Source organism: Podarcis liolepis (genome assembly GCF_965112155.1).
Source record: "Podarcis liolepis genome assembly, chromosome: 6".
Classification (NCBI taxonomy): domain Eukaryota; kingdom Metazoa; phylum Chordata; class Lepidosauria; order Squamata; family Lacertidae; genus Podarcis; species Podarcis liolepis.
Window position 1 is genome coordinate 95,715,263 of NC_139559.1, and position 19,689 is coordinate 95,734,951.

Here is a 19,689-nt window from a genome sequence, read left to right on the forward strand (position 1 = left end):
TGTCACCATATCTAGCCAGTCCTCAAGCTGTCAAAATAAATGTGCGATGTCAATATCTTTTATGGGCCACCCAAGTCAGCAAATCATGTCACCTGCTGTTGATTAGGGCTGCTCTTCCTTAAAGACCTTTTGTTTGTTCATCCTCTCCAAAATCCTGTGCTTTATTTTTTTCCAGAGGGGAGCTTTTCTCAAAAAGCAATGCTAGTATTTATCTTACCTATCATGCTGTTCCTTAAGGGAGTTCAAGACAGCATAAAGAGCATCCCGTGTTACCCTTGCAAAGTGCAGTAAGTAAACCTGAGGCCTCCCTGTGAGTTTCCTGACTGGAAATCCCAGTTTCCATGACCCAGGTCTGGCCAAATCATCACACTGGAAGACCTCTGCTCAGCATTGGCACATGGGACATTGGGACACAAACTCTGCATCAGTCTCAAACATTTCCGATTTGCCAAGTCACCCTTCTCTGAACATTTTTCATTTGAGGTTTTCAACCATGAAACTGTGCCAAAGGTCCATAAGTCCAGTGGCCACACTTCTGTGTGTAGTATTGCAAATCCTCTTCACAAGGATGACAACGTTGGAAGGTATCTTTGACCCTATAGACCAGAGTGTGGTTACTCTGCATGTTGTGTCATATTCTTCTCTTGCCTTTGTTGCATGTGCTTTTTGATCTTTTGGCAAGCAAACCTAGACAGCAAACATAACCTTACTGTTTTCTGTGTGCAGCAGTCTTCAAGCAAATACTGCTGCTGTACTTTACCTGGAGGACATTCTTTCCACAGCTGGGGGAGGCAGACAGAGACAATGATCCGCCTGCCCACCCTTTCCAGTCCCCCAAGCTCCAGAAAGGGGCCCAAGAAGGCAAGCTCAGCATGACTACAACAGGGGGGTGTCTTAGGGCCCAGTGGCTCCTCTCCTTTGCCCATCTCTGGTCCCACATAACAACAGAGAGGTGAGTGATAGAAACGGTATCCAAATGCCATACAATTTGACCTCAGGATCGGTTTGTCCCAACCTCTCATTCCAGAAATCCAGTAAAACATCAGGCTTACTGATGGACCACTCAACACTTGTTGGACATCAGAGCCCTAGGTTCTGCTCCTCTTCTGGGAGATCTGGAATATCTTCAATCGCATCCTTGGTGCCAAACAGCATGGAGACATTTGCACAATTCTAGACTTCAAATAACTAAACAAATGGGTAAAAAAACCTGTTTGAAATTGAAACAATATGGTCAACCATAGAGGCACTAAAAGAGGGTGACTGGATGGTATGTAGACCTCTCTGAGGCTTGTCTCCACATTGCCACCAGAATAATTACCTAAGGTTTGTCTACTACAGAACCTTCCCCTCCGGGATGTGGTGATGCAAAGGTTCATATCATGGCGAGAGCGTGGAAAAGACCTGCTCTGCAGGTATCCTGAGGATCTGATGTTTCTGGCTCATCTACAAGGCCTTTTGGTGAGCGCCTACAACCTAGTGCCATGCGCAAGACTTCACTCCAGGTTGCTGCAGCAAGTGCTCCCCTTTCAGAACTAGATCATCCAGAAAGAACAGATACTACTCTCTATGTCTCCTACGTTGAAGGAGGTGCTACACTGCTAACTGCACCCCCATCATTTTTCAGGAGTAAGTCTTCAGGAGCCACGGAGGCTGGTTCTTATGACAGATGCCAGTCATTACCTGAGGAGCACACCTGGAGGAGTCAGTGATTCAGGGCCTCTGTTCGGATGTTCTAGGATCAGCACCTGCTGGTGTGGACCTACAAAACTGCTGCCCATGCCTATGTCAACAAGGAGGCCAGGACCTGGTCAAAAAAGCAGAATTGAGAGGCAGAAGAACCATTCATGTGGGCAGAAAAGCATCTAGCGTCTTTGAGAGCAGAGTATTTGGCCAGAGTCAACAATGTGGTAGCAGACTGGCTCTGCCACTCAGTGGTGCCAGAGGTGCAGCGGCAATTGAACCCACAGGTTTTCGGCCAAATTGTGGAGCATCGGGACATGTCAATGCTAGGTCTGTTTGCCACATCTCAGAGTGTATGTTGTCCCATTGCAAGCTCTGTAGGAGCCACGTGCCAAAGTGACCATGGCTGAAGAACCAGAAATGGGTAAGTTCAAAGCCAAGCGGCAGTTCTAATAATTTTAGAACAATTTTGAGTTAACAGAAATGACGACCCTGGAATTATTTTCACAATTCAAATAATTTAATGGTGTTTATAATAATTCATAATTAGAAACTAGTAGTAGTGTGGGTTTTTTCACCTTTTACTTCCATAGAAGGGATAAACATGGATTTGTTACTTTTACAATGATAAGTTGTCTGAACATGTTAATTCTGCCCCCTCCCCACGTTTTCCACAAGTGCCTCCTGTAGCAGAATGCCTGACCACCTCTTCATCTGGGGGGCTATCTCAGTGCGCTTTCCAGCCATTGTACTTTGAGGCTTTTAAAGCTTCTCTGTCAAGTCATTGTTGGCCCCCATTCCTGCTGTGGCTCTTGCACTTCGTCTGTGCTCATGAAAGCAGTTGGATTTTCCAGCCCTATGAGAAGTAAAATGCACATTTCTGTTCTAATAAGCTAGAACCATGATGTGCTGGTAAAGCAAAGAAACAAACTAATGACAAGCTATTTTCCCTGCCAAGAGAGAGAGAAGATCCAGAGTGATGGAAGAGGACTTGGACGATTGTTTTCATCTTGTAGCAACCAGCGCTTGGGCCAGGAGTGTGTTTTTCTGTTCATTTCCCAAGTATGTGTGAAGTGCTGACCCAATGAGCAATCTTGTATGCCTGGGCTTTCCATAGCCATGTCTCAACTTTAATTGTGGTGAGCCCTCTCTCCGTCTCACTCAACCTTCCAGCATTAAGACAGACTTCTTAGAGCACTGCAGTGATTCTACAGCTCTGCTTCGCCATGACAGCAAGAGGGACTTTTCCAGTGCAGAAGAAAGGGTGATTCGGGTGGTTCCTGCTGTTTTATTTTTAGCAAGTGCTTCAGATGCAAGTTTTCAAGAATGAGGAAGCTGCACACCACAGCAGACTATGGCACAGAGCAGAACAGTTTGGGGGGGAAAACCTAATAAAAGGTTGGCACCAAATTATTGAGGGTCTTGAGGGCACTAAAATAGCTCAAGAGGAAGTTGGATTCAGTGCACAAGCCATGGGTTAGCCTCTTCTGCTGCCCACCCTAAACCAGAGGAATAGTTTGGATTAATTTTCAAGTTTGTATTGTGAGGAAATGAAATTGTACCAGCCTCACCCACCAGGCATGCTTAATCTGCCTCTAGGACTGGTTGATGTCCATGCATGGGTTAATGTTTGTCCAGGGCTTATGTGTTAAGGCTTGAAATGTTAGCTCATTACTAAATTCCTGTATCATTCTGGCCTGTGTTCCTCCCTGCTAAGCAAGCACTGCATCTCTTTCTGGTGGGCTAAGCAGTAGGACACATCTGGCCAATGTGAGGCTGCTGCACTCTCTAAAGTACGTCCAAAGTGGGCCAGAACAAGCCTCAGGATGCCAAGCTTGACCACTCTGTGCTTTGTATTGTGGCAGAAATGGGTAACGGTGCCAAGTTTTAATTCATAAATGTCAGGGAACTGACATCGGAGCTAGAGGCGGAGGGAAGGCTCTCAAGTGATGCTGGAGAAGGGCCCAGCAGGGAGAGAGGCAGCTCCGCAGATGGGGAAGCAAATCAGTGCAACACCAGGGATATAGAGGGGCTGATGGGGGAATCGGCGAGAGGGCTCCAGGACTCTTCACCGGACACCAGCAGGGAGAGCACGGGTCCTCCGCTACCCACGCCCACCCTGCGCAGAAGACTTCCGCGCAGAGAGAGTAGGAGGAGACTGGGTGTCAAACAACTTTTATGTTGGAAAAGGTTTAAGAAACGCCCACTGACGGATTCTGCTAGCGACTGAGGCAGCCACGAAGTGAAGGGCTGCCTAGACTGAAGGGTTTAGCAAGGCAACAAAGCCTGGAGAGGCGGCAACTTACGCATGAGCAACCCATACCCATTACAATAAAGATGCAGGTTTGCAAAACCAGTGAATGTTGGCTCATGCAAACAGTGTTTGCTTTTTATCTCCCACTGACTAAGCTTTATTGCTCAACTTCCGCGCTGAGCTTTTGGCACTTGTCGCTGCCTCCCACCCCGTACCCATCCAACACAAACACAGACTTTGAGTTGAGTACACCCTGATGGTGTCCTGGATTTAAGTCCCTTAGCAGATCAAAAATTGCAAATGTGCATTCTTCATAGTGTACATATATACAGGGAAGCACATTAGCCAAAACGTTGCAGCAGATTACTTGCTGCAGTATCCCCGCATCCTTTAAAAGCCGATTATTAAGTACTGTGAAGGTAAGTACTACCTCTCCAAGTTCAGGGCAAGTCCCCTCATTCGTGCAATAACTCGGAGGCATTTCTTGCATTGTAAGCAAATATTCCAGCTCCTTATTCAGTCACACCCCTAAAGGGGCAGAGAAGGACGTCATGTCTCCTTTCAGATAACCGCCAAAAGAAATCTCAGTCTTCAAGACAAAAAGGAAGCAGTCTTCAACTCTACTTGCTGCTGTAGTTTCTCTGCCTCAGGACCTGCCTAAATGCCCACCATTTATTCCAAAGCAGCGCATGAAAATGTCCTTTTCAACAGCACCATTGATGTTGATTCCTGCTGCATAGTGTCTACTCATTGGCAATGTCTTCACTTGCTGACGCATGTTCCTCCACAGGCTTCAGAATTATTGCGTTCCCCCAGTCCGGCAGCCCCCACATTGTAGGGGATTTAATGCCCGGTGTCAGTCAAGTAAGCACCTCTCGCTCCCTGTGCAAGAGGAAGTAGAGCAGGTTGCATTGCAGCCCTTTGTGCAGCCAAACTCCGACAACATCAGGGAAGGAAGTAGTTTATACGCTGAGAGACTGACTTGCAACCCTGGGCTGAGAAAAGTTTCTCCTCCTTGGGGACAAACACCATCATCCTTGCAACCTCATCCAGTGCCTCTTCGGTGAACTGAAGGCCCCGGGCAAGGAAAGCATCTCTGGCACACAGCTTCACGTGGCGGAACTCCAAGGGCAGGAAGGGTACCAGGAAGTCTATGAGATTCTCTTCCAGAAGGCGGTTGTGGGCATAACCCTCATCTGGAGGAAAAGAAGTGGAAGGGGTGCATAAGACACTTTTCCTCCCTTTCCCCCCCAAGGTATTGTGTCTCCAGGTTGCCACAGAAGCTGGCCAGGAAAGACTGCTGCTTTCCTAGCTGAGTTGGGCACGGGCTGTTTGTACAGGAACGTCAGCGTACGTGGCCTTTAGTGGAGTAACAAAACAGATAGAATGCTGTCCCAGAGATCTTAACAGTCTAAATTTTGGCAGCAGGAGGAGACAAGGGAAGAGAAAGAGCAGGAGAGACAGTGGGAAGGAAGCATTAAAGGTAAAGGTAAAGGGACCCCTGACCATTAGGTCCAGTCGTGACCGACTCTGGGGTTGCGGCGCTCATCTCGCTTTATTGGCCGAGGGAGCCGGCGTACAGCTTCCGGGTCATGTGGCCAGCATGACTAAGCCGCTTCTGGTGAACCTGAGCAGCGCATGGAAATGCCGTTTGCCTTCCCTCTGGAGTGGTACCTATTTATCTACTTGCACTTTGACGTGCTTTCGAACTGCTAGGTTGGCAGAAGCGGAGACCGAGCAACGGGAGCTCACCCCGTCGCGGGGATTTGAACCACCGACCTTCTGATTGGCAAGTCCTAGGCTCTGTGGTTTAACCCACAGCGCCACCCGCGGGGAAGGAAGCATGGATGTTAGCAATGCAGTTAACATTTCCAGTGAATTTATAGCTGCTCCAGCAAGCGCTGCTTTATCCAAAGGAGCTCTTGACATTATGTGTCAGTAAAGGTAAAAAAAAGGTAAAGGACCCCTGGACGGTTATGTCCAGTCTAGGGTGACTATGGGGTTGCGGCATTCATCTCGCTTTCAGGCCGAGGGAGCAGGGCTGTCTTTAGCATATGCGGTGCCGGGGTGCAAAGATCTACCCAGCGCCCCCAAATTTAGGGCGGCCTGGAGGGAAGCCTGCACCGTGGTGGGCTGCAGGTTCCCCAGGCGGGAAAGGAGTGCGCGCATCTGGCGGAGCTGACCCCCCCCCCCGGCGCCAGGGGACGGGTTATAGCGCGGCCCTTCGCCGGCCTGAAGGGTCCGTCTGTTGGACGGGCGGGCAAAGCAGCTGCCCCTTCCCAGCAGGCGGGCTCTGCAGGGCAGGGAGGGGAGAGGCTGAGATGGGACTCGCCTCGCTGTCTATTCTGCCTCCTGCTCCTCCAGGCGCAGCTTCTCCCAAGGTATCTGCTGCGCCAGTGGCTGCTGCTTCGATGCCAAGCCCTACTCAGACTTGGCCTGAGGCGCTGCTGCTGCTGCTGCGAGGTATGGCGATGGCCCCCACTGCTGCTGCCGCCCCTTGTCCTCCGCGGGAGCCGCAGCTTTCCCCTGTGCTCCTTCCTTGTCCTCCTCCCTCAACCGGGGCTCCGGGCAGTGGTGGTGGCAGCGGCGGCTGTTGCTCGGTCTCAGAGGTGGTGGTGGTGGAGATGGAGTCGCCAAAGAGAGGGCCCCTGTCACCCCCCAGAATTCTGCGCCCTGGTGCCCTGCACCCCTTGTACCCCCAGGTAAAGGCAAGGGAGCAGGCATTTGTCCACAGCCAGCTTTCAAGGTCATGTCACCAGCATGACTAAGCCGCTTCTGGCAAAACAGAACACTGTGACGTAAGCCAGAACACACAAAAACACCGTTTACCTTCCCGCTGCAGCGGTACCTATTTATCTACTTGCACTGGCGTGCTTTCGGACTGCTAGGTTGGCAGGAGCAGGGACAGAGCAACGGGAGCTCACTTTGTTGTGGGGATTATGTGTCAGTAGACACTGGCTGACCACAGCATGCGTCCTTGACAGGATATGCCATCTCCTTGGATTTTCAGATGCACACTTAAACCAGGGATGGGGGAGTGCAGCTCCCATCAGCCCCATCTCGACGAATTCCGCAACCTTGGAGCTTCCCCACCCTTGATGTAAGCCATCATCACATGTGAAGCGTGTGTTTTTGCAACAAATGCTTTGATACAGGTTCACAATGCAGTGTCTACAGGAAAATGTTGATTCTTTGGTGATGCGTGAAGCAGTCCCTTAGAACACTACAGGGAAAGAGAACTTCACAAATCCTGCCTACTGTGTCAGGATCCAGGGGCATCTCACCTGTGGACTCCAGCAGCTCCGTCCGTAGGTACTGTTCTAAGGAATCCATGGTTATTTCCTCTCTGGCTCGACCGGCGCGCCAGAAGTCAAGAGCCACCTCATTAATGATGTTGCTGCCGGTGTTACTGAGAGGGAAGAGAGAGAATTATTTTTGAGTTGGACAGACAGAATGCGGAGGCCACAGCTAGGGAAAATAACTTTGCCACACAACCTGTTCTGCGTTCAACCATCGTGACAAAGGTCCCAAACCAGGGATCAGCAACTTTGGGAAAGTCCTAGTTAACTTCCATGCACAGATGCAAGAATAGAAGGTGCTATAGCAGGTTGCATGGAGGGGCTACATCTCTTAAGAAAATCGCCCGGAGCTGTCTGTGTAATAATTTATGTTGGAAATGGTTGGTCTCCTGTCTCCACTTGGGGTAGGAGGCATGTCCTGTTCCCTGGCTTCAGTAGACCCCTTCCCTACCCTGAAGGTCATGGAAAGTCTAGCATGGAGCACATAGGGTCCAGAGGCGGAGCTAGGTTCCCTTGCGAGCCTTGGCAAGGAGAGCGCATGGGCAAGCAGGCAGGCTCCGAGCCAGAGCGCAGAGGCGCAATTTCCCCCTTCCAGGCCTGTGCCCTTGGTGGTGGCCAACCTGACCACCCCCAGCCTACACAATGGTACAGCTAGCTTGGCCTGTGTTCAGAGCACTTAACGTAGCCTGCAGGTGAGAAAATGAAGGCTGAAGGGAGATTTAAACCAGCAATACCTGGTTTGCACCTTCAGCCATTGCAATACATCCCCTTTTGTATTGGGGATGCAGCCAGGAGGGCAGAGGACATGGCAATGATATGGTTCCACTGCCCTGGCTGGAGGTTGACTTAGTCCTGGGCAGCTGCATGTCAGCAAATCCCCAGCTGTGTTTGCAGGAGATGCTGAACAGCATGCAACTCTTGGCCCTACTCCAACCTACCCCCCCAAAGTCAGCAAAAAAACTGGCACAAATCCCAACAGCTTCAAAGCACCAGACATCAAGGGACAACAAGCTATCAAAACAGACATTTCCACATTCTTTTTCGTAGATAAGGATGAGTACCAAGAGCAATTCAGATTTCAGCAAGAGTAGGTAAAGTTCTCAATGCGATTCAAAGGCCTCGTCTTGGATATGGATTCAGAAAAGCAGTTTCTTTTGAGACTGATACAACTCTTCCCCCACCCACCCCAAACAGAAATGCATGTCCTTCCCCTTGCATATTTTGGGATGGAACCCACTGGATATTTCACAGCAGATATTGCTTATTGCATCAAACTGGCCAGCACTGGAGGTTTTCCTGAGGATCTGCAGCATGTCACCTACGGCAGGGAGAGGAACTGCTTGTGACAGATGGATGCATCCCAAGGTTTTCACCTGAATAAGCTTATAAACTTCTCTTCAAACTCACATATTGGAAACACACATATGGAAAAAGAGACCCCTCTTTGGTACATCGACTACAAAAAAAGAGGGGGGGTAATCACCTAAGGAATAAGAAGATGGATCTCCGGTAATCCACTGTATCAATGCTGTCGTAGTGATCCATGTAGGGTTTCAAGCCATCTAGAAGGTCATCGTGAAGCTTCTCTGCCTCATCAAAGATGAACAGTGACTGCTCACACTCTTGGACCGTCTCACTGATCTGTTTTGCGAGCTGAACCTGAGCGGCCAAAGGAGACAGGCATGAGTCTCGCAGCAGGAAATGAATTTCATAGGATTTATTCCCCACCTTTTAGGGCAGGGCGAGGAGGGACTTTGGTTCTCTGGATTTTGCTACACTCCAGTTCCTATTGGCCCCAGTCAATGGTCGGGGAAGGAAGTGGTGGTTGTCCAGCAAAATCTAAAGACTGCAGGCTCTGTTACGATATAGAAGCAATGCGGCCGCGAGCTGGCAGCTTGAAAGCAAAACATAATGGGAATGTTGGGACTGTTTCCGTGGGAAACAGAGGGACAGTCTTTTCACAGTGCGAAGCACCGGAATTAGCTCAGAGTGTAACATGAGCTGTACAGGAAGTACAGTAGGTGGAGTTTCTCTCTCTGCTGTTGGAGTCTGAAGAGAGCAGACGTGTTTTTCTGTAACGCTGCAAAGACAGAAATAAAGGCATGTAAATACGTTTCTGTCTATCTCTTTCCCCTGCCTGGGGGGGGGGCAGGAAAGAGTGGTGTGTTCTCCTCACACTGAGGAGGATCGCCGATCGCGACCTCTGCCTGGATCCTGCCGGAGAATGCAGACAGGGAGGTCAGCCGGAGATTATCAAGCCGGGTGCCTGGAGAGTGGCCAGTTTCTCCTGATAATGGCTTGAATCCCAACAGGCTCTCCTCCCCTGTTTTAAGGAATAAATCTTGCATGGCCACTTATTGCAGTACAAGCTATCAAACAATAAAACTTGAAGCCAATAAACTGAGCAACTAAAAAGAAAGATAGTCATGTCATGAAGCCAGCATAAAATCATAAATAAAAAGCTGAGTGGCACAAAATGGTTTTAATTACAAGACACATCACCTTGGGGGTGGGGTGTAGGCAAATGCAGACAAAAAGTGATTTGGGAGGGGAGGGAGGCTGCACTGTAAGGTTAGAATTCTGCCACAGTTCTATGATGGCACTTTACAAAAGTTAGGAATTGAGGAGCAAAGAGGGACACTCATCCAACACTGAAACATCAAAACAATCGGTACACTGGTTAATTATCTTCTGAGAAAAATTCCCCTCACCTTGTAAATATCCACATACTTGGAATGGGGGAAGTGAAATGGTGAGATGAAGACTTTGACACAGTCGCTTTTCAAGCCATCCTGGTAAAGGTGTTCTGCCATTATCCGGGCCACGAAGTTCTTGCCTGTGCCAGACCAGCCGTGGAAGGAAAGGGCCAAGGCTTTCTCTGGCTGAGGGGTTTCCAGGAAGCCTTGAACAGCTTTCAGGACAACATCTTTTGCTAAGTGTTGCCCATGGAGTCGCCTGCCCAGCTCCAGCTCCAACCCTGGTGGTGAATGAAAGGGCAGGAAATCCACCCTGCACTCTGGGACAAATGCAAACAACTAGCCGTCTGGAGAGCTGAAACTGAGACCTCACATAAGACAGACACACACACCAACAAACTCCACAAACTAGAGAGACGCCAGAAGCCCAGCCACCCTCCACAACAACCCATGAAACAAACAGTACATAACATATCAGACAGGATCCTCACCTCAACTGAAACCAAAGTACTCTCCAAAGGTTTCAACTTTGCAGTTACCCCGAGACGCATCCCCACGGAAAACATCATATGCGGAGTCGAAGCTAGCCTAACCAAAATCAACCCAGATGAAGCCAATAAAATCAGACTTGAAGTCACCAACATCCTCTGCTCCAGCAAACCACCCAGAAGCAATTTACACAAAGAAGAACAGAAAGCACTCACCAACCTGAGGAAAGACAACAACATAATCATTCTCCCAGCAGACAAAGGTAATGCCACTGTTGTGATGAACACATCGGACTACCAAGCAAAACTATCAAATCTACTCCAAGACCCTACCTACCAACCTATAAAAACAGATCCCACCACCTATCTGGAAAAAACCACCAAATCCAAAATAAAAGCCTCTCCTATCAGTGAAGAAATCCAGCTAAGAATCATCCCCAGAGAAAAATCATCCAGATGCCCCAAACTCTACGGCCTCCCCAAGATACACAAAGAAGGAACACCACTCAGACCAATAGTCAGCTCCATAGGCTCACCTCTACAAAATCTCGCTAAATGTCTCGCTAAGCAACTTCAGCCCTATGCAGAATCCATCTCTTCACACGTTACAAACTCCTTCCAGTTCATAGAAACAATAAAGAAGCAAAACCTACATCCCGATGACCTACTTGTGAGCTTCGATGTTGTATCTCTCTTCACACAAGTGCCCATTAATGAAGCCTTGACAGCCATTCAAAACAAATACAATCCCCCCGAATACATCCTGGACCTGACCAACCACTGCCTAACCAACACGTACTTCATCCACAATGGACAAAGATACAAACAGATAGAAGGAGCACCTATGGGATCACCCCTCTCACCGGTCATCGCAAATCTGTACATGGAACACTTTGAAACCAATGCTTTAGACAAGTCAGAACACAAACCCAAACTTTGGCTCAGATATGTTGACGACACCTTTGTAATTTGGCCACACGGGAAAGAAAAACTAGATAGCTTCCTCACACATCTCAACAGCCTACACCCCAAAATACAATTCACTATGGAAATAGAAGCCAACAACCAACTTCCCTTCCTTGACGTCCTAATCTACAAAAAACCTGATGGCTCCCTAGGACACACTATCTACCGGAAAAAAACACACACCAACCGCTACTTACATGCTCAATCACACCACCACCCTGCACAAATAAACTCCGTAGCCAAGACCCTCATCTCCAGAACCAAACGCCTGGCTGACAAAGACCACTTGACAACTGAGTTACAGAATCTCTCAAATGTGTTAATCGCCAATGGATACCAGCAAAACAGGGTTAAGAAGCTAATCCAAAAAGAAACACCCCCCAAAAACCAAGACACGGAAGAAAACAATGGCATGGCCCTCCTTCCTTATATCTAGGGCACTACAGATAAAATTAGCAAAATCCTCCATAAACACAATATCAAAACAGCCTTTTGCACCAACCAAAAAATAGCCAATATCCTCAGAAACCCCAAAGATAAAATCCAGTTGGAAAACCAAGGGGTCTATGAAATACCCTGCAAAGTCTGCCCAGCCACGTACATTGGACAAACAAACAGACGAATAAATGCACGTATCGCAGAACACAAGAATGCCGTCAAAAAAGAAGAAAAAACTTCCTCTCTTTTCCAACACATGAAAGAAACAGGACACGAAATTAATTTTGCAGATTCCAAATTGCTCTTTAACATGGAACATCACCACAAGAGAATAATCATGGAAGCCATCGAGATAGAGAAACACCCTCACAACATGAACAAGCGTGACGACACGTCCCGCCTGCCAGACATCTGGAAATTAGCCCTCCCCACAAAAACCGACACCAGATCCAGAGGCACACAGAACGCCACCACCAATCAACCACACCAGACCCAAACCCAGACCCTCTCCACAGATAAATTACAGACACCATCCAGTAACCAAACCATAGTGGCACCTCCGGATGCTGCACCCCCCTGCAATCCCTACACAGATCTGGCTGGCACAGGGCACAAAACCACAGCTCGCCCCTATACACGAAGCCAAGCCAAAGCACAACTAAGTGCAGTACAGCCATCTTCCCAGAAAAACTCTTCACAAATTCAAGAGGTCAAGACACGAAGGCTTTAGCAACTAATCCACACCTAATGACCCACCTAAGTGGTACTCAGAATATCACTCAAGAAATCACTCAAGATATCCCTCAAGTAATTAAGGAACAAAAGAAGAAAAGAACACTAGCCTGGGAACTTCCCCTCTGCCCAGAACTTTTGAGGCAATACACCACACCCCTCTACAGTATTTATAGGAACTCAAACACTGAGATCCCGCTCTGTTCCAGTAACAAGAAGCCGAAAGCACCAGCCTGAAGATGACGAGTGAGACCTCGTCGAAACGTCGCCTAGACACCCCAACTTTTACACGGGAAGACACCCGAGGACACCAAAACCTGCATTCCTGTACCCGTGAAAATCTACGAAAACAAATATATATATATATATATACTGGTGCTTCCTCACAATAGAGTTCTGTCTTCCTGTGCAACTCTATAACATGTCTGCGCAGAAGTGACCCCCACTGAATTCAGTGGGACTGACAGTGGTGCCCCGCAAGACGAATGCCTCGCAAGACGGAAAACTCGCTAGACGAAAGAGTTTTCCGTTTTGGAGGTGCTTCGCAAAACGAATCTCCTATGGGCTCCCCCCCTTTTTTCTAAGCCGCTAATCAGCTGATCCAATCAGCAGATAAGCCGCTAATAGCGCTAATCCGCTAATCCGTCAATGGGCTTGCTTCGCAAGACGAAAAAACCGCTAGACGAAGATAATCACAGAACGGATTCTTTTCGTCTTGCGAGGCACCACTGTACTTCCATGTAACTGGGTATGGAATTTTGAATCTTTCCTATTTTATCCCGAAAATGATAGTCATAATTTAAGATTTTTTTATATAATCCACAGGTTTTAGTGAGAGAGGCTGGGTTGTGCTTAATTCTTTCACTGTGAGACTCAAAATAGAGGTGGGTATCCTACGAAGCAGCCACCCAGGTGTAGCTGAACTACAACTCCCAGCATTCCTGACCACTGACCCCACTGGCTGGGGCTTGGGTTCAGCAACATCTGGAGTACATCTGCATTTCTGAAAAATGTAGTTTTTCTTCACCTGTAAGAGGCTGAACAGGGACACTGCAGATGAACATTCCAGGGTGCCTTCAATCTGCTAGGCTTCTTTCTATCTGAGAGTTATTTTGGGGACTTAGAACTTCTTACTCACCAGCGCTCACAGGATTAAACAGAAAAAATTAAGAGTTGCAGTTTATGCTGCTATCCTAAGCCCCACTTCCTTGGCACTTTCTTCTGAGTAGACATGACTTTTGTGGCATAAAAACCCACTCTAGCCAGAACACAATAAATGTGTTCATTATTTTTGTTGGGAGCAAATGTTTTTCTATTTACACTCTTCATTAATGATGATGATTACCATTACTACTGTTGTCATCCTCATTTTTGTTGTAGCGGTAATAAGGAGTGTAGCCTTAACATGATTTAGTCTCAGACAAGTGAAATAAACTAGTGCTTGCTTTGTGGTGTTTCCAGCTATTTTACAGGAAAGACTTAGCTGTGTTTACTAATGGGATTGTCTGCATCTTATTCTGAGATGAGCTCCACTTGTACTGTGGGTCTTACCCTCATTTCTATGTTGACATCGGTGTTAAGTATTAGTACGACTGCAATGCTTCAGTGTTCAGACTGTCCTTGCAAGGCAGGATGGGGAGGAAAATCTGACCTCATTGACCTTGCGTCTATGGCCTTGCCCCTGCCCACCCCAACCCCACATGACCTCCTTAGTTGCTGGGCTGCCCCAGCAGCTCTGATGGGCACCAGCTGCCAGTGTCCCGAAGGCAGTTCATGCAGGGTGTATGTGAAATACTCAGGGTGCCAGGTGAAACAGTCCTCACCTGTGATGTTGTTGGTCACTCTGCAGTCTCCCGTTGCACAGCACTTGCCAAAGCTGCAGTACCAGCTGGAGACCATCTCCCTCACCATGGGCAAGCTCCACCCTAGGAGAAAGTCAAGCCAGTTTTGGGAAGGAAAGCCAGGAGCTACCCCAGTGCCCACGACTCAAGCAGGTCATGTCTCTCCGCCACCCACCCACCCCCCCCCCCGCCCTGCATTCATCCTCACAACTATTTTGCGAAGTTGGTCGTTAATATTCTTGATGGAAGAAGTATGTCCGAAATGGGCTTGCCTAAAGCAACCTCTGCCACTGGTGCACTCTCCCCACCAACTTCCATTGATGGTACCAGAAATGGCAAGGGTTTGTAGGGCAGGCACAAGAGACACTTGTCTGACCTTGCATTTTTTTGCAAAAGCTTTCAGCTCCACTCCCTCGGACGTCCTTGCTAGCACTTCTGCTGGATGCCACACTGTGTGCTAATAAAAGGCATCTAAAGGTAAAGGTACCCCTGACCGTTAGGTCCAGTCGCGGACAACTCACTTTATCGGCCAAGGGAGCCAGCGTTTGTCCGCAGAGAGCTTCCGGGTCATGTGGCCAGCATGACTAAGCCGCTTCTGGCGAACCAGAGCAGAGCACGGAAACGCCGTTTACCTTCCCGCTGGAGTGGTACCTAGTTATCTACTTGCACTTTGACGTGCTTTCGAACTGCTAGGTTGGCAGGAGCAGGGACCGAGCAACGGGAGCTCACCCCATGGCGGGGATTCGAACTGCCGACCTTTGATCCGCAAGCCCTAGGCTCAGTGGTTTAGACCACAGCACCACCCGCGTCCCTACAAAAGGCATCTAGGGCTTTCATTATTAAGAGGCAATAATAATAATAATAATAATATATTATTTATACCCCGCCCATCTGGCTGGGTGTCCCCAGCCACTCTGGGCGGCTTCCATAAAAACCAAAAATACAGTAAAATATCACACGTTAAAAACTTCCCTGAACAGGGCTGCCTTAAGATGTCTTCTGAATGTCAGATAGTTCTTTATCGTTTTGACATCTGCTGGAAGGGCGTTCCACAGGGCGGGCGCCACTACCGAGAAGGCCCTCTGCCTGGTTCCCTGTAGCTTTGCTTCTCGCAATGAGGGAACCGCCAGAAGGCCCTCGGCGCTGGACCTCAGCATCCGGGCAGAATGATGGGGGTGGAGACGCTCCTTCAGGTATACTGGACCGAGGCCGTTTAGGGCTTTAAAGGTCAGCACCAACACTTTGAATTGTGCTCGGAAACGTACTGGGAGCCAATGTAGGTCTTTCAAGACCGGTGTTATATGGTCTCGGCGGCCGCCCCCAGTCACCAGTCTAGCTGCTGCATTCTGGATTAATTGTAGTTTCCGAGTCACCTTCAAAGGTAGCCCCACGTAGAGTGCATTGCAGTAGTCCAAGCGGGAGATAACCAGAGCATGCACCACTCTGGCGAGACAGTCCGCAGGCAGGTAGGGTCTCAGCCTACGTACCAGATGGAGCTGGTACACAGCTGCCCTGGACACGGATTTAACCTGCGCCTCCAAGGACAGCTGTGAGTCCAAAATGACTCCCAGGCTGCGCACCTGGTCCTTCAGGGGCACAGTTACCCCATTCAGGACCAGGGAATCCTCCACACCTGCCCGCCTCCTGTCCCCCAAAAACAGTACTTCTGTCTTGTCAGGATTCAACCTCAATCTGTTAGCCGCCATCCATCTTCCAACCGCCTCCAGACACTCACGCAGGACCTTCACCGCCTTCACTGGTTCTGATTTAAAAGAGAGGTAGAGCTGGGTATCATCCGCATACTGATGAACACCCAGCCCAAACCTCCTGATGATCTCTCCCAGCGGCTGCATGTAAATGTTGAAAAGCATGGGGGAGAGGACAGAACCCTGAGGCACCCCACAAGTGAGAGCCCAGGGGTCTGAACACTCATCCCCCACCACCACTTTCTGAACACGGCCCAGGAGGAAGGAGCGGAACCACTGTATAACAGTGCCCCCAGCTCCCAGCCCCTCAAGACGGTCCAGAAGGATGCTATGGTCGATGGTATCAAACGCCGCTGAGAGATCCAGCAGAACTAGGAAACAGCTCTCACCTTTGTCCCTAGCCCGCCGGAGATCATCAACCAGTGCGACCAAGGCAGTTTCAGTCCCATGATGAGGCCTGAATCCCGACTGGAAGGGATCCAAATGGTCCGCTTCTTCCAGGCGTGCCTGGAGTTGTTCGGCAACCGCTCGCTCAATCACCTTGCCCAGGAATGGAAGATTTGAGACTGTTCGATAGTTGGCCATCGTGGCCGCATCTAAAGATGGTTTTTTAAGAAGCGGTTTAATAACCGCCTCTTTCAGCGGGTCTGGGAAGGCTCCCTCACGGAGGGAAGCATTCACCACCCCACGAAGCCCATCGCCCAGTCCTTCCCGGCTAGCTTTTATAAGCCAGGATGGGCAAGGATCCAAGAGACAGGTGGTTGGTTTCACTCGTCCAAGCAGCCTGTCCACATCCTCGGAGGTAACAGATTGGAATTGATCCCACTCAACTTGACTAGACAGAACTCTAGCACTCTCCCGCCCCGGTCCTGCTCCCACGGTGGAGTCTACTTCTTCCCGAATCTGAGCGATTTTATCTGCAAAAATCTTTGCAAAATCATTGCAGGAGAACATGTGGCCCGTACTGGGCCCCGATGTTGCAGGTGGTTCCGCTAAATTGTGAACCACCTGGAAAAGTCTCCTGCTGCTGTTTTCTGCAGATGCAATAGAGGCGGTGAAGAAATTCTTCTTCGCCGTCGCTATCGCCACTTGGTAGGCTCGACGTTGAGCTCTAACCTGTGTCCGGTCAGATTCGGAATGAGTTATCCGCCACCGGCGCTCTAGCCGTCTCAACGATTGTTTCATTGCCCTCAGATCCGTGGAAAACCACGGGGCTGTCCGGGCTCCATGCAATCGGAGAGGGCGCTTCGGAGCCAAACAGTCAATAGCCCTGGTTAACTCCACATTCCAGCGGGCCACCAGGGAATCAGCTGAAAGGCCATCAACATGGGATAAAGCATCCCCTACCACTCTCTGGAAACCATTTGGATCCATTAAGTGGTGGGGGCGGACCATCTGAATTGGTCCCATCTCCCTGCAGAGGGGATGGGTCGCAGAGAAGTCCAGTTGCACCAGGAAGTGATCTGACCATGGCACTTCTTTCGTTTCGCTTTTACTTAGTGTCAGATCCCCAACATCCATAGAAGTAAACACCAGGTCCAAGGCATGTCCACGGCTATAACACAATAACACATGTGAAGACCTCTGCTAGTCCAGCAAGAGACTCAAGCAGTCAAGTTTTCCATATCTGAGGGTGGCCTCCCCCACTATCCAATTATTTATCATCACAGGCGTCTGAGAAGTATGACAACTAATAACAGCCTGTTCTGGCATGCAGCAGGGGGAGATGGGAATGCCCTGCCAATGACTTTACCACTTCAAGCTACGGGGAACACACTTTTAAAAGTATGCACCTGATGCCTGAAGTAGTAAGACCCACTCTACACAAGATTTTGCCACTTTACTTGTGCAGCCTAGCTCAACTGAGGAGACTGAAGTGCAGAGCCCAATGTAAGGTGAGATTTGGATGGTTCAGGATTCTATATAAACTTTCTTAGCCAGATTTATTTCTGTAATCCTTGCATTCAAGGGAACCTACAAACCACTACAAAAATCATAAACCTGTGTAATAAAAGGCATACATTAACAGAAAATGAAAACTATATACTAAAACTTGCCTTTTCATATGCTCTTTTAAATTTCTGCTAGCCACTTTTTGGAGGCAGGAGTGATATTATCCAGAGCCAAATTAGGTCATTGTTTGCTTACTGCTCCCCTTATAAAGTGTGCAGTGCAATGTACAATATATGCAAAACAACATCAGGATGAACATATGAAAATGATTAAAAGTAAGTTTTTAAAAAGCAACAAACCCCTAACTCTGATCATAATACACAGCTCTGAAACACAATACTCACAGGGAGACTAGCACGCAGTGCAATGCTAGAAGTAAGTCCCACTAGGTAAAAATGGGAATCGCTACAGAGAAGTGAGTATAGGATTGCAGTCTTAATATGTGGCCCAAAACTAAGAATTGAGAGACCGCTCAGCCCATCCACTACATGCACACATATTTGTCCTTGCTCAGTGAGCTAAATTCTAAGAAGCAGTAGCTGCCTCTTTAATCTGTGCAAAAGCAACTGTCGGAAGAGGAAAGGCTGCGACATCTCTTTACCTTGGTGTTCCACGATGACCGTGCCTCCTCTTTCTTCCTCTTCTTCCTCCTCCTCCTCCATCATCACCGTCCTCATTCTCTCATTCTTCTCTGCCACTTCTTCTTCGCAGTCCTCCTGCCACAACCGGCAGGCTAGGAGCTGCCAATATCTCCTGGACAGCGCCCTCATGGTCCCCAGGTGACTCCTCAACCGCTCGTAGTGTTCGCTGCCCTGCAAGGCTGAGCTCTGAGCTGCGTCTCTGCGCTCCCAAGGTTTGCTTTGCCTCGCCTGCCCCTGTGCTCCTGTCAGCAAAAAGCAGAGGCAGAAACACAGCAAAGGGCTGTAATGCAAAGCCCTGCACACCATGGCGCTGGGAAGGAGGGCGACAGGAGCACGTTAGCCACAAAGCCGGTTCCCTTTGCCTTGTTCTGGCAGCTGCTGTGACCAAACCTAGCCCTGCAGCTACTTAACTTCCTAATCTGCTTGCCGGGAACAGTGACCTCACTTCCTATCTGCTTCCCATTGGGGTTTCCTTGGGTACAGCCTGTTTACTTGTGACGACACACCGACACTGAGGAAGGACTTGCCTATGCAAACACAGTTGCAACATGCTTTCTAGCTAGACCACTGGGAGAGACACACAGCAAAGCTTAAGTCAGAGAGGAAATGCTCCTGTAATCCGTTTCCCACAGGGCAACGACAGAGACATGTGACAGGTTTATTGTATTTCTTCGGAGAATCAGCGGGGGAGGATGGATTGAAGCCATCATCGTTGCCCGAGGTATGCACACTCCTTTCTTTTGCCTAGCATCTCTATTCAAAACCCCGAACAAAAATCAATGAGCACAGACAAAGCGAAAGCGAAGAGGACTGAGGTCCATGAAAACTCCTGCCAAAATCAGTTTTAGGCCACCAGATGATTTCTTGTTGGTTCTGCTGCAACAGGCTAACACAAGGGCAGCCAAGGTGTTTTGTACTGCTATGGGTTAGCAAGGGAACAGGGACCCCCCCCAAACCCCAGGTGCAAGGTTTTCTTGGGTGCTGGGGTTTTA

At 48.9% G+C, this 19,689-nt stretch overlaps 1 protein-coding gene and 1 long non-coding RNA gene across 2 annotated transcripts; one reads left to right on the plus strand and one right to left on the minus strand.

Moving 5' to 3' along the window:
* The first annotated feature begins 272 nt into the window (after window positions 1–272).
* Window positions 273–4,155, plus strand: LOC310708653. Its single transcript, XR_014527121.1, has 3 exons — window positions 273–287; window positions 1,028–3,583; window positions 4,021–4,155. It is a non-coding gene; the product is annotated as an uncharacterized lncRNA (long non-coding RNA).
* A 24-nt stretch (window positions 4,156–4,179) lies between these two features.
* On the minus strand, window positions 4,180–19,003 carry TOR3A (torsin family 3 member A; the record flags this gene model as incomplete). The annotated part of the gene is made up of 6 exons (XM_083507177.1): window positions 4,180–5,133; window positions 7,222–7,346; window positions 8,720–8,895; window positions 9,948–10,213; window positions 14,380–14,481; window positions 18,658–19,003. The coding sequence occupies 6 exons, from the start codon at window positions 19,001–19,003 to the stop codon at window positions 4,883–4,885; spliced, it is 1,266 nt and encodes a 421-aa protein (XP_083363303.1). The 3' UTR covers window positions 4,180–4,882.
* Window positions 19,004–19,689: the final 686 nt, after the last annotated feature.